The sequence below is a fragment of the Macaca thibetana genome, chromosome 7 (assembly GCF_024542745.1).
Source record: "Macaca thibetana thibetana isolate TM-01 chromosome 7, ASM2454274v1, whole genome shotgun sequence".
Lineage (NCBI taxonomy): Eukaryota > Metazoa > Chordata > Mammalia > Primates > Cercopithecidae > Macaca > Macaca thibetana.
Window position 1 is genome coordinate 167,334,898 of NC_065584.1, and position 15,105 is coordinate 167,350,002.

General features: G+C 53.0%; 2 protein-coding genes across 2 annotated transcripts in view; both read left to right on the plus strand.

Annotated features, from left to right (window-relative positions):
• SAXO2 (stabilizer of axonemal microtubules 2) overlaps positions 1–1,224 on the plus strand; it is a 30,323-nt gene extending 29,099 nt beyond the window's left edge. The window contains 3 exon segments of the mRNA XM_050799698.1: positions 2–277; positions 279–344; positions 346–1,224. Of these exon segments, the coding sequence (XP_050655655.1) occupies positions 2–277; positions 279–344; positions 346–472 (469 nt within the window). The 3' untranslated portion in view covers positions 473–1,224.
• A 2,532-nt stretch (positions 1,225–3,756) lies between these two features.
• LOC126959324 (A disintegrin and metalloproteinase with thrombospondin motifs 7-like) lies at positions 3,757–12,172 on the plus strand. Its single transcript, XM_050798200.1, is given in 9 exon segments — positions 3,757–4,106; positions 5,025–5,346; positions 5,946–6,038; positions 6,451–6,596; positions 7,955–8,124; positions 8,448–8,581; positions 9,477–9,597; positions 10,863–11,318; positions 11,321–12,172. Coding segments are annotated over 9 exon segments (2,196 nt in total). The 3' UTR covers positions 11,725–12,172.
• The last annotated feature ends 2,933 nt before the right edge of the window (positions 12,173–15,105 follow it).

The window sequence follows — 15,105 nt, forward strand, 5'->3', positions numbered from 1 at the left end:
CTCCTACAGGTAGCATGCTATTAAACATCACAAGCCATCTTAACTATGTTCCATATCAGGCCAATCGTGTAGTTCCCATCAGGCCAGTTTCTCATAGAAGAAGTAATAATTTTCCTTTCCAAGGAAAAAGCACCATGAAGGAAGTTTTTCCAGCATGGGAAAATTGTCGTCAAGGACTTATTAAGAAGCAGGAGCAGATTCCCAAACCATCTGGAAAATATGATGGTTCGAGCACTTTCAGATCTCACTATGTGCCACACAAATTGATTCCAACAGAGTTGCAAACCTTTAAATATTGCTTTTAAGAGTTCTGTTCCATTTGATGATGTGACCATCTACTCTGTAAACACTGAAAAAACAGGAAATTTGTCCAGCGAGTTACTCGTCTCCTCCAGGTTATATTTTTGAAAATGCCAGTTCCCAAGGTCATAAATTCTTTCACAAGATTTCTCCTGCAGTGAAGGCCTTCTAATAACCAAAATATGCTTAAAAGGAAGCTACTAGCAAGTAATTGTTTTTCCAAGAGAAAACTCAATTTTTGGAGTGAAAAAAAATGATATAATAAATCATTTTTTATATTTTTAAACAAGAAAATTGGAAAATGTATTATAAAAACTCAGAATCTTAAAACCATTTTGTATTGATATTTTAATCAAGATTGTTCTTTAATATGCATTTCAGAAGGTTCAATAATATACATTCCCATGTGAACTCTTTTAATATTCAACATACTGCTTAGTAGCTTGTCCCCAGTCTATTATCATTTGTAATTCTGTTTATAATTATGGCAATTGTATGGTTATTCACATACCAGTTGTCATTTATCAAGCACATCAAGATTATCTAGAACGACATTGAAAATGATACATGGATTCCTCTTCCAAGATAATAGGATTCATTTTACTCAGACTTTGTGCATCTACATAGCATCTAGTGAGTCAAGTTTTGGTTGGTGGTATAGACTGCTGCACTGCTCCTCACCATGTTCAGGTTAGCAAGAGGCACTGTGGTGTGGCAAGGAAAGGCTCTGTGTGCTGGGAATCAAAGGACTTGAGTTCAAGTTCTAACTAATTATCATTATTTTTAGAGACAAGGTTTCACTGTCACCCATGCTGGAGTCCAGTGACGTGATCACTGCTTACTGCAGCCTCAGCCTCCTGAGCTCAAGTGATCCTCCTACCTCAGCCTCCCAAGTAGCTGGGACTACAAGGGTGTGCCACCACATCTGGCTATTTTTTTAAAAATATACTTTGTAGAGACAGGTTCTTGCTATTGATGGTGCATTTTCCTTTGGGTATATTGCTTCACATTTTCAAGCTGTCACTGATGGACATTTGGGTGATTTATTGGCCAGGCTGTTCAATATATTATCCAGGCTGCCCTTGAATCCCGCCTTGGCTTCCCAAAGCACTGGTATTACAGGGATGAGCCTGAGTTTAAGTTCTAATAATATAGATTTCTATTTTTATTACCTTAGACAGTGACTCATATCTCTGAGCCTCAGTATCTTTATTTGTAAAATGATGTCTGTTCTCAAAAAGAGTTTGTTTTGAGCATCAGAGTATATGGTACATTTTAGTCCTTAAAGTACAAGTATAAGTGTAGAGGATTGTTAAAAAAAATCACTCAATCTCTTTTTGTACTTGTTTTCTCCTTTTCAAATGAGGAAAATCACTTACTCAATCCTCATTTTCTGGCCTGTAGCAAGGATTGTAAACTAACCTAATTTGCTTTGAGCTTCTGAGTAGTATGTGCTTCTGAGAGGAGTCTTGTCCTTTAAAACTTCATGAGCACCTGAGAAATTGTTAACAGAGAATGGAAAGCTTGGAATGGGATAAATACAGTGGTTTGAGTAAGAGTATTGCAGAAAGGAAAAAGTATTTGCTAGGGTAGTTTTAGGAAGTTTCAGGAAGACTGACAGCTCTGAAGAAATCTGTAGGGTAAATGTAGGTAATTTTGAACCTAATTGTCATGCCAAGTCACTGTTCAGAGGCAGAACCAGCCCCTGCAGGGGGCATAATCACCTGGTTCACCTCTTCCAGTGTGAAGATAAGTGCTAAGGAAAGGAATGATGCCAGGAAGTATAGTAGAAACACTCTATTGCATTGAGAAATGCTAAAAATTTCCTAATGAATTAAACTCTTATTGGGTGGTTTCTTTTTTTAAAAAAAATTAAATAATTGCATTATGGGAGAATATTATTTATTTTAGCATAAAGTGAATTTTAGTCTTTTATGGCTTCAGAATTATTCCAAAACTACTTTATTGAAAATCATCAATATTTCATTATTTTAATTGTTCAAAAGTAATTTGTTCTTATTTACATTTATTAGCAAAAGTATGGTGTGTGAAACTTTATATTTCTATGCAACATTAATAAAATCAATAAAAGGAATAGATTTTCAAGAAATCATTTCTGTACCTAATTTTTTTCAAAGAGAGCATTTTAATAAAATCTTGTCTAGGTTAACCTATACATAAGTAGATGTCCTTACTTTTAAAATACAAAACAATATTGTATAATCAGAATTAAAAATAAGGAAATACTACAGCATTCTGTCATCCTGGCCTATATTCCAATGCTGGATATTCAAATTCCTCTGTAATTTAATGGGGGTGGTCTCCTTTTGCGGACGAAGGTCACCCTTAATAAAACATCTACTAGAGTTTCCGGAGGCAATTTGCCATGGGATAAAGATTGGAGATGAATAATGGTGTTTCCCCATAATCTAACACTCGGTATAACAGGTGTGAAAATAGAGATTGAAACAGAGAACAATGCAAGACATTCAGCCTACGAGTTCAGGAAAGTCTTCCTTATGGAGAGGATAGACAGATCTCAACCTCCGGATTGGAGATCCACTGCTCTCGTTCAAAGCTGTCAGACAGAGTCCGTTTGCGTCTGCAGATTCTGTTACTGTCCCCAGAGTGGAGTCTCAGAGACAGGAAGTGCTGTGAGCTCCACCCAGTCGAAAATAGCTCATGGGACCCTCTTCCGGCCAGGTGTGGGATAATGATCTCCTGGGTTTGCCTGTTTTGCTTGAGGAAAATCACTTCGCAGTATCCTGGATGAGATTGCCTGATTTCAAGGAATTGGGAGCTGAATGAATCTTCGAAGATAAGTAGGAAATTTCCAAGAAAAATGGGAAGGTGGGAACAGCATAAAACTAGGTACAGAGGGACTCTATCTCTGTGAAAGAGTTAAAGGAACTTCCAAGCTATGTTGGTGGAAAGCTAGCAATCCCTGATTCATTCTCCTGCTAGGCCACCTTGAAATACTATGCAGGAAGTCACACAAAAAACATTTTAACAGTGCTGTGTGGGCAGCAAGCCACCCAGGTGCGGAGGCAAGAGATTGAGGGCACGAGCTGTTCCAGTACAATAAATTATTATAAAAGAAGAATAGTTATACTAGATATAAACAGATGTGATTATGTATGAATATCATTAATCATTAGTTTGTGGCAATTACTCTTTACTCCAATATTATAATAATCCTTCCTCTACAACTATAACTTAGGAAAAGAGCCAGGCTTCAAGGGAGCCTGTGACTCTAGCCAAGTCTGATTCAGAGGAAAAGAAACAGGCATGAGAAAACGAGGCTGTGGAGGGATAGGGTTGCAGGCCTCATTACTGGGCCAAACAGGCAGAAGGTTGAGAGGCCTACAGCAGGGCTGAACATGGACAGGGTTGAGATAATACAGGAGGGTTTTCATAAAGTTTAAATAAGCCAAGTACTTAGCACTGGCCTGTCCCATGGTGTCCCCGGAATACTGTGAGTGCTCAAGCTTACCACCAAGCTTGTTGACCGCAATCGTCAGGAATCTCTGGTCGAAATCCTCCGCTGATTCCGCACTCAGGGTGCAACTTCACACAGCGAGAGAGAGCCCCACATTGGGTGCCGTATGTAGGGTCCAGCCCCACAGGGTCAGTGGGTTTTTCTCCCCATGTGAGGAGACGAGAGATTGTAGGAATAAAGACACAAGGCAAAGAGACAAAAGACAGCTGGGGCCGGGGGACCACTACCACCAAGACGCGGAGACCGGTAGTGGCCCTGAATGCATGGCTGTGCTGTTATTTATTGAATACAAGGCAAAAGGGGCAGGGTAAGGAGTGTGAATCATCTCCAATGATTGAAAAGGTCACGTGAGTCACGTGTCCACTGGAGAGGGGGCCCTTCCCTGCCTGGCAGCCAAGGCAGAGAGAAAGAGAGGAGAGACAAAGAGACAGCTTACACCATTATTTCTGCATATCAGAGACTTTTAGTACTTTCACTAATTCACTACTGTTATCTAAAAGGCAGAGCCAGGTGTACAGGATGGAACATGAAGGCAGACTAGGTGCATGACCACTGAAGCACAGCATCAGAGAGAGATGGTTAGGACTCCGGATAATTGTGGGTGGGCATGACTGATGTCAGGCCCTCCACAAGAGGTGAAGGAGTAGAGTCTTCTTTGAACTCCTCCGGGGAAAGGGAGACTCCCTTTCCTGGTCTGCTAAGTAGCAGGTGTTTTTCCTTGACACTAATGCTACCTCTAGACCATGGTCCACTTGGCAACAGGTGTCTTCCTAGATGCTGGCGTTACCGCTAGACCAAGGAGCCCTGTAGTGGCCTTGCCCGGGCATAACAGAAGGCTCACACTCTTGTCTTCTGGTCACTTCTCACTATGTACCCTCAGCTCCTGTCTCTGTATGGCCTGGTTTTTCCTAGGTTATAATTGTAGAGCAAGGATTATTATAATATTGGAGTAAAGAGTAATTGCTACAAACTGATGATTAATGATATTCATACACAGTCATATCTATTATCTATATCTAGTATAACTATTGTTATTTTATATATTTTATTATACTGGAACAGCTCATACCCTCGATCTCTTGCCTCGGCACCTGGATGACTTGCCACCCACACTTTGTGGTTCAGGAGGCCTTGAGGGAAGGACCCTGGCAGTGTGTACAGAGGCCTGGGATTGGTGTTGGGGTTGTTTAGCTAGCTGGAGTGCCCAGGAGGTGAGATGAGAGAGGCTGGGAGGGCCTCTGCTGCTGGCTGTGGGTGGAAGATCGGCTGAGCAGAGAGGAGAGGCTAGAGTTTCCTACAGTTGTAGGACTCTGTGTCCCCTCCCACCTCTCCTCGCCCCACCAAGGCTTCTCCAATGGGTCTCCCAGGCTGCGCCCCCTCCATCCTCCCATCCCATCTCTAGCCATGGGTGGGGTCTGTGCCTGGATGACCCTCCTGCCAAGGACATCATCGACTTCTCCTCAGTGCCACCTGGCATCCTCTATGATGTGAGCCACCAGTGCCGCCTCCAGTATGGGGCCTACTCTGCCTTCTGCGAGGACATGGATGTGAGTGGGGCCAGTGTGGGTGTGGGGGTGTGGGGACCCAGCAGGAGGGCTCGGGGACAGCTCTCACCAGCCCATGGATGCCAGCCTGAGAGTAACCTCACCTGGCCTGGGCTGCGCCCCCGAGTGATACTGTGAGACGCCAAGTGACCTGTGGGAGAGGCCAGGGATGGGCGGCCACAGACCCAGCTCTGAATTCTGGGTCAACCATGGACAAAGTGTGACACTTTGGGCAAGTCCCTTAGCCTCTCTGGAGCTGGCTCATGAGAGGGAAAAGGAACCCCAGTGGGGAGGGTCTATTTATCCTGGAGAAGATTGCCTGAAGTGATCTTCTAACGGGAGTGTTTCCAGAGGAGGGGCTAGGCTGGGAGAGGTGGGGACAGCTGGGGACCGCTCTGAGGAGTGCAGCCCCGAGCACCCCACACCACCACATGGTCCAGGGAGGAAGGTGGGAGCAGACACACAAGAAGGGACCTCTGGGGGTCTGTGGGCCCCTGCCATGTAGAGGGGTGCCCAGGGGACCCTTGGGGACAGGGAGGGGGCAGGGTGGGTGGCAGCACTGGGAGAGGGTGAGGGTATGGCCCATGCCCTCCTCCTCACAGAATGTCTGCCACACACTCTGGTGCTCTGTGGGGACCACCTGTCACTCCAAGCTGGATGCAGCCGTGGACAGCACCCAGTGTGGGGAGAATAAGGTAGGGGATGTCCCCAGTCCTGGTGGTGGGTGTGTGAGACGCCAGACCTGCTGTAACCAGGCCCTGAGGTCAGCCCCGGCTCACAGTCTTGCTTGTGCTCCTAGCAGAGCCCCGCACTCTCTGCAGCCCAAGGCCCCATCTGCAAAGCGGAGGCACTGGGGCCAGGGCTTGATTCCATGATTCCCCCGGAGGTCTTCAGCTGAGTCAGCACGTGGGCCGTTTTACTCGCTGCTCAGCTCCTCCCTGTGGTCTGGGTCACAGATGATTGTGATGATTGTAAAGGGGCCTCTCTCACCTTCCATCCTTCCCCTCTGTGCCTTTCTCGGCCTTCCCACCCACCTTGTTCTCACTAGGGTGAGGATTACTGATAGGCTGGGGGGTGGGGTGGCTCTACCTCCATCTGTCTCGGTAGTGGTGTCTCAATGAGGCGTGCATGTCTGTGGGCTTCTGGTCCAAGGCCATGGATGGTGGCTGGTCTGGCTGGAGCGCCTGGTCCATCTGCTCCCGGAGCTGTGGCGTGGGCGTACAGAGCGCTGAGCGGCAGTGCACGCAGCCTACGTGAGTGTGGGGCCCAGGGTGCCCTGGGCAATGGGACAGAGGGACCCAAGCAGTCAGCCGATTGCAGGAGCTTGGCTCTGTCCCAGCCCCTGGCTCTGAGAAATGTCCTCATAATGGTCAGTCCGAGTGTCCAGGGCACCCTGAGTCACTTTCAAGCAGTGTTCTGGGGGCTGACAGGGTCCCCACTGCTGACCTCTTTCCAGAGAGGGGGACACTGAGGTCCAGAGACTGGAGAGACTCATCAGAGGCCACATGGCAAAGCAGCTGCTGGCTGGAAGGAGGCAGGAGAGGGCAGTGGGGAAGAGCATGGGTCCCAGACCTTAGATGGCTCCAGGTTCGAATCCCATCTTCATCCTTTCTCTGGGCCTCGTTTTCCCCATCTATATAACAGCAGTACCCATCCAGTAAAGTTGTAGTCAGGGGCAAATACAGTTTTTGCAGGCCAGGCCCTCAGTCTTGCAGCTCGTCTGTAGGGGGCACTCAGCGGGAGGGGCTTGGTGGCCTCAGAGGCACAACAAGAGTCTGAGATGAGACTGGGGGCAGCTGGGAGGATGGGCCAGCACTGAAGGGATGGCCTGAGGTGAATGACTTCACCTCTCTGGGCCTCTATTTCCCGTCTAAACGGGGTGGTGTGAAGATCTGCTGAGACACAGACGCCAGTGGTACCGTAGACCTGAGGCACTACCCGGCTAATCTTCACTTCAGGAGGCCACCTGGGGCAGACATGGGGTTCACAGCCAGCCCCAGCCAGGGCACTATGCTTATCCAAGACTGGCCTGTGGCCCTCCCTGCCTCCTGACCTCCAGGTCTGAGCTGGGTGGGGGCCAGCAACCCTGGCCTAGATGCGGAGGGTTTCAAGAGCTGTGCTCGGTCAGACCTCTCACCTGGCTGGGGCCCTGGGCACTTCCTTTAGGCCCGGGCTGGGGTACTGCCACCAGGAGGGAGGCTGAGGACTCAAGGGCTCGTTAGGATGCTGGTGTCATGGGCTAGAGACTTGGTGCAGTCCCTCCAGCCAGTGCCAGTCATGCCTGCAACTTGTCCCAGCTTTTCAACAGCCCTCTGCAGAGGCAGCCCAAACCTCACTTTATACAGGAGGAAATTGAGGCCCAGAGGCTGGCCGAAGACTTGCCCATGGTCACACACTCAGGCTTCCTGCTGCCACCTCCCCACAGGTCCTTACAAACAGGGAGGGTGTGTCTGGGCCAGAGGGTGGGCAGCCCAAGGGAGGGAAGCATTGTGCACAAAGCTGGGTGGCAGGGATCTCGGGGTGTGGGTGCAGGAGGAAGCCGCTTGCTTTGGGCTGTGGCCAGGCAGTAGTATTCACCAGGCCCTGGGGCCCACCCCTCTCATCCCCACCGACCCAAATACAAAGGCAGATACTGTGTGGGTGAGCGGAAGCACTTCCACCTCTGCAAGCTGCAGGCCTGCCCCACTGGCCGCCCCTCCTTCTGCCACGTCCAGTGCAGCCACTTTGACGCTACACTCTACGAGGACCAGCTGCACACATGGGTGCCTGTGGTCAATGACGGTGAGTGCTGCCTCCCATGGAGACGCTGAGGCCCAGAGGGCTGGGGATGTGTGGGTCCAAGGTTACCCTGTGATGCAAGTAGGAGGCCCAGTCTCCACCCCAAGCCTGGGCCACTCCCACTGTCCCCTGGGGCTGCTGCTCACCCCTAGCTCCCCAGTCTGCGACCTTGCAGATAGCTACCAGCCCAGCCGGAGCCTCCAGCATGTTGGTGCTGCTTGGGAGCCTCTAGCCTGCTATGGATGTGTGTCACAGAGGGGTCTTCCTGGTGGCCTCCACACTCCTGCCCCAGCTGTTGCTGATGGCTCTTCTACTTGGGCCTCCAGTGAACCCCTGCGAGCTGTACTGCTGGCCCTCAAATAAGTACTTTGCCAGGAAGTTGTGGGATGCCGTGGTCGATGGCACCCCCTGCTACCAGGTCCAGGCCAGCTGGGACCTCTGCATCAACAGCATCTGCAAGGTGTGCCTGGTTAGGAAGAGGCTCTCCCAGTACTGGCTGCCCCCAGCCCCACTGGCGGGCCCCAGGTTCTCTCCTGGGTCCCTCCTGGTCCTCTTCAGGCCACCCTCCCCATGTTCTACCATTGGGTTTCCCAGCCCCCACCCTCTATGATCTCTAAGGCAAAGCCCCTGCCACACCTCCTGGCACTGGGGACCCCTCCCAGTCAGGACTCACTTCCCTGCATCTCCTTGGATGCCTGCACCAGCACCACCCCAGACAGGAAACTGGAGCCCAGGCAGTGACTTGACCTCTTGCTGGCTGGCTGACCCCAGGCAGTGGTTTGCTCCCTGATAGAAGGGGTTAAATGAGGTGACATAGGTGACTTGAAGGGCTCTAAGCCCCAAAGAGTAGCACTCAGTATTTGGTAACAATTTCTATTCTTATTTTTAATAACAATGATGGCCTCTCCTCTTTGCCCATGTCCCCAGCCACCTACTTGTCCCTGCTTCTTGCCCTCTAAGCCACTGGTGTATCAAGGCCTGGGCTCCGAGGAGGACCAGCAGGGAGGTGCCAACCCCCAGTGCCTTCCCTGCATGCGCTGGTCAGGAGTGCATCAGATCCCCTGCCTGCCTGCAGCCTTTGCAGAACTCTTCCCTTCTCTTGTCTTATGTGATGCTCACGACATGCCTTTAAGGGAGGGGTGGGTCTCCCCATCTCACATGTGAGGAAACTGAGGCTCAGGGAGGTAGAGAAGTTCACCTGAGTCAGAGGCACAGCTGGGATGGGGCAGGGCCAGAGAGAGGCCTCCTGACCCCCACTCCCAGCTTTCTCCTCCTGACCCTGGCTGGCCCCCGGGACTGGGACCACACAGGGCTGACCACCAGCACCAGGGGCCTCTCCTCCTTGTGTGTTGCAGAACGTGGGCTGTGACTTCAAGATTGACTCCGGTGCTATGGAGGATCACTGTGGTGTGTGTCACGGCAATGACTCCACCTGCCACACCGTGAGCGGGACCTTCGAGGAGGCCGAGGGCCTGGGTATGGGGTGGAACCGCTGTTGGGGAGGGGTGTGCTCTTCACCTGGTGGCCCCTTCCCCATCTCCCCTGGGCCCCTGTCCTTCGTCTTGTGGTCCCCACCTAGACTAGAGATGGCTAAGCAGGGAAGCCTTGCTGGGGTAGAATTCTTGCAGGAGTCAGGGGACCCCTGGCCCACATGCAGAGAGCTGTCCCCACGGGGAGTCCTCCTGTCCCAGAGACCCCAGGCAGGGCCAGCTCGGCTTGCGTGTGGCCCCTGGGCCTTTCAAAGAATGGTAGTCTCCTCCTGAAGCTTCTGAGATGCCCAACTCCGTGCCCTCACCTTTGGTCTGTTTTGCACACGTTGCTCAAATACTGACTGTGTGCTAGGTGATGGGGACATGCAGGTGAAGTGCTCAGTCCTGCAAGGGGACAGAACCTTCTGGTGTGACCAGTGCAGTAGAGGTAGGCCCAGAGGGCTGTGGGAGCACCGAGGAAGAAGGTCCTGGCCTGGGGAAGTCAGGGAAGGTTTCCTGTAGGAGGTGGAAGTTGAGCTGAATCATAAAACTCAGAAGAGATGGAAGTGGTCTTCCAAATGGAGGAAAGAGCTTGTACCAGAGCCTGGAGGCAAGAAGGGAAGGCAGGACCAGCTATAGGGCCTCGAGCCCCAGGCTGAGAAGCTTAGACTTCATCCCAGAGAGCAGTGCAGTGTGTTGGATAAAGCACTGGCCCTGGAGGCTGCTCATATCCCAGCAGGACGCTCATGCACGTTACTATCCCTGTCTGCCTCACTCTGCTCATCTGTAAAATGGGGATAACAATAGTACCTAGGCTATAGGGCCGTTACCCATGAGCTTACACATATGAAGTGCTGAGAGTAGTGCCTGGCATGTGACGGGTGTGATGGAAGTGAATGAATAAAAGCAGGCCGCATGGGGATGAGGAGGGTGTCCCAGGAGAAAGGCCTGGGCTCTTTGGTTTTTTCAGAAAGAGAATGCCAGCTGGCCTTTAGTGTAGGGGATGGATCCAGCCTTGTGATGAGACCAGCTTAGGTCCCCAAGTGAGGGGTGATGGGGCATGGCCACGGGGTCAGGATTTGTGGCACCTCTGCGAGGTTTTGATGGTCTATGACAGATCTGAGCAATTTGGGGAGCTCAGACTTTAAAGCTAATGGCAAAATCTTTGGCATCAGCAGGCGGAGGCAAGTGGGGAGAGACGTGAGGGAAGCGGGTGGGGATAAGCAACCTTCTCACCCTGGGCACAACCTACCCACAACCCTTGGCTGACAGGGTATGTGGACGTGGGGCTGATCCCAGCCGGCACACGCGAGATCTGCATCCAGGAGGTGGCCAAGGCTGCCAACTTCCTGGCACTGCAGAGCGAGGACCCAGAGAAGTACTTCTTCAGTGATGGCTGGACCATCCAGTGGGACGGGGACTACCAGGTGGCAGGGATCACCTTCACATACGCACGCAGGGGCAACCGGGAGAACCTCACGTCCCTGGGTCCCACCAACAAGCCTGTCTGGATCCAGGTGCCTGCCTCCCAAGGCCCAGGGTGGGGGAGCGGAGGCGCAGTCCCCAGGCCCAGCACCCCTTATGGCAGGTCTCGTCCTGGAAGAGTGAGCCCTGGGTCAGTCACAGAGCCTGGCTCTGAGCGAGGCCCTCCTGCTGCAGCCTCTACCTCAATTTTCTCATCTTTAAAATGGCCCAATGGTGTAGCTACAGTTCACAGAGGTGGCTGGGGTTGGCTCCTTTAGGACTGGGTGGATGGAGAAGACACCTCGTGCTCACGGGCTGCTGCCTGCCCACCCAGCTGCTGTTGCAGGAGAGCAACCCCGGGGTGCGCTACGAGTACACCATCCACAGGGAGGCAGGTGGCCATGGCAAGGTCCTGCCGCCCGAGTTCTCCTGGCACTATGGGCCCTGGACCAAGTGCACAGTCACCTGTGGCAGAGGTGAGAAGTGGGGCAGGCACAGCCCCGGCGGCAGGGGCTTCATCTCTGGACAGGGACGCTGGCTTCAGCTTCCAGCTCACTGCTGGGCCACCACGGGTTTGGAAGTTGGCTTCTCTGAGCCTCAGTTCCCCATCTGTGAGATGAGGCTGGCAACTGCCCTATGTCCCAGGCCCACTGGGAGGGTAAATGGATGAGGCAGGTGGGTGCTGGCTCACGGCGCGTGCTCAGTGTGCTCCAGCTCTTGGTGTTCTCCCTCCAGCAGACACAGCTCCCTCTCGATTGTGTCCTTGCTCACCTCTGGCAGGTCTTATGCTTGCATTTCTGCTGTGTCCCGGAGACCAGCCCAGTGTCCCCTCACCACCCTGACTTATTTCCCTGAACTATTTGTAAAAAGCAGGGCAATTTCATTAACTCCGACTCTTCCTCCCCATATTTATCTATCTCCCCCCATGCTCCTCAGTCCCTGCTCTCTCTTTGTCTCCTCCTCACTGCTCCTCGGCTTCCCCTCTACCCCTCCATCTCCCCCCATACTTCTCAGTCTCCCCCCGTGCTCCTCAGTCTCCCCTCTCTGTCTCTTTGTCTCCTCCTCACTGCTCCTTGTTCTCCCGCTCTGCCCCTCTGTCTTGTCCCATACTCCTCAGTCTCCCCCCATGCCTCTCAGTCTCCCCCCTTACCCCTCGGTCTCCCCCACCCCCCCGTCCCTCCCATGCCCCTCAATCTTCCTCCCCCCACTCAGTCTCCCCCGCCATTCCTCGGTCTCCCCACACCTCAGTCTCCCCCTTTGTCTCTTAGTCCTCCCCTTTTCCCCTCGGTCTTCCCATCGTTGACACTCAGTGTCCTCAGGGTCTCAGGATCAGGAGTCTGAGATGCAGACATTTGAGCATTCCTTAAAATGCTATTATGGTGACAAAATGAAAATGGAGAACTGGACAGATAGCTTCCAAAGCTAGGAAACCCATGTTATCTAATACAGCTGTCTTTATTTTATTTTATTTTATTTTATTTTATTTTATTTTATTTTATTTCACTTGAGATGGAGTCTCACTCTGTCGCCCAGACTGGAGTGCAATGGTGCGATCTTGGCTCCACCTCCCAGGTTCCAGTGATTCTCCTGCCTCAACCTCCTGAGTAGCTGGGATTTACAGGCACGCGCAACCATGCCCGGCTAATTCTTCATTATTGGTAGAGATGGGGTTTCACCATGTTGGCCAGGCTGGTCTCGAACTCCTGACCTCAGGTGATTCATCCTCCTCGGCCTCCCATAGTGCTGGGATTACAGGCGTGAACCACTGCGCCTGGCCTAACACAGGTGTCTTTAATTGGACAAACATGAAAACCAACACATACATTTACAGCACTAGAGATTCAGGGAATTGTCTTTCAGCAAATTGGCTGCTTCGCAAGTGGACCACTTGGGAGTGTCTGCAGAGGCAAGTGCCCCATGGTGGCTGGAACAGACAGGGGTTCTTTGTCTCGGGCAGGAAGTCCCAGGTGCACAGTCCAAGCTGGCGGGATCTGGAGCTGACTGGCCCTCAGCCATACTGTCCTTGCCACAGCAGCCTCCCCTACACTCCTGCTTGTCACAGATGGTTTCCTCCCTTCCAGGGCTCTTATCCTGTACTGGGCAGGAAGGAGAGGGGAAAGGGCTGACTCCTAATGAGGGACTTGTGCCTTTTTCTCCCCAGCCAGGACTGTGTCCCAAACCCCCCTAGTTGCAAGGGAGTGTCAGGGAGTTGTGTTTTCAGCTGGCCTCATTGCTCCTTGAACAAAATCAGAATCTGTTGGTGAGGAAAGAGGGGGACGGGTGTGGAACTGGCAGCTCAGGGGAGGGACAACTTACACTCTGGACCACAGGGTGGGGGTGGAGCCACGAAGGCAGAGCCACCTGCAGAGGGGGTCCTGTGGCTGGGCCTCAACAGGCAGTATGGGAGTGAGTGTCTGAGGTGAGGAGCGTGGCGATGTAAAGGCCCCAGGATGGGCAGTGGCGGAGAGTGTGAAGGACAGGAGCAGTGCCAAGGTTGGTGCAGGGGTGGAGAGCAGGGGCTGCCCCTTGTTGCCCAATTTCTTTTCCAGATATTCTCTGAGCCATTGGGAAGGGTGTGGACGGTGGGATGGCCTTGATGCCATGACTGGGTTTGCATGCTAGCAGCAGCTGGCACGGATCGAGCTCTTAGGATGTGCGGGGCACAGGCCGAGCCTGCACATGCAAGAACACACGCAGTCCTCCCACCAGGGCTTGGAGGAGGCAGGATTGTTGCTCTCACTTCCCAGAGGAGGACGCTGAGGTTCAGAGAGGCCAAATGAGCTGTCCAGGCATCTCAGTTAGGAAGCAGAGGGTCTGGGCACCCAACCCATGAAACCTCCACACTCTGCCACCCGTCCAGGGGCAGTCAGAGGGGAGGCTACATAGGAGAGGGTGTGAGTGAGAACCAGGACAGCAAGGAGGCGATGGTGGAGGTCTGCCTTCATCCTGACATGGGCAGTAAGGCGCTGGGAGGGTCTGGCAGAAAGGGTGTCTTTGGGTCTTGGGCGGTGGGCACCTGGGTGCCAGTCCCAGGCTGAGCCCCATGGCCCCTAGGTGTGCAGAGGCAGAATGGATACTGCTCGGAGAAGCAAGCAGGGCCCGTGGACGAGGAGAACTGTGCCCCCCTGGGCCAGCCCGATGACCGCCAGAGGAAGTGCAGTAGCAGCCCTGCCCTGCCAGGTGAGCCCGCCTCCACTCCGCCACCAACTCCCCACCCCCAGGCATCCTGGGTCTGCCACAGGCCCCTACATCTGGGTCCCCGGGGGCCCTGGGGAGGAGCAGAGGGAGCCGGGCTTTCATTCTCTTCCCAAGGCTGAAACCCCAGCCCCCAGTCCCTGTCACCCCAGCCTGGGCCAGCCTGGACACCTGTGGTCCTCCTCTTTGGGCCCCTGGATGTGGAAATAGGCCTCAGGTCACACTCAGTTTCCCTGAGGGGAGGGTGGCAGGAGTGGAGGGGCTGTGCCATGTCACCAGGCTTTGAGGGCAGGACACTTACCTGGGCTTGGAGCTCTGGAGAATCATCCACTGGCCTCAGTCCCAGCTCTGCCCAAACCCTGAGGGCCTGGAAGCCCAGCCTGGCCCTCCCTGTTGGTGAGCCTGCTGATGCCACTCATCTGATGCCACGGTGATGCCACCCATGTGCCCTCACCAGATGGTGGGCAGGTGAGTGGCAGCTGTGCTCCAGCTCCTGTGGGCCTGGGGGCCTCTCCTGCCGGGCCATGCTCTGCATCCCAGCATGGGGCTGGATGAGCAGAGTGCCCTGGAGCCACCCGCCTGTGAACACCTTCCCTGGACCCCTACTGAAACCCATTGAAACCGCCATGTGCCCTGTCCGGCCACCTGGGCTGTGGGGAACTGGTCTTAGGTGAGTGTGGGATGGGAGGGGGCTCGCCTCCAGCTCCACCCTTGGTCTTTGGCTACAGGTAGGCAGACAGCCTTCCTGGAGCCCTCGTGGGTGGGAGGGAGCCTGGGCATTCCAGGGTCCAGCCCCTGACTCTAAAGCCTCAGGGATCAGGAAGCCCCTGGCAAGCATGTCCACAGCCATGGCCTT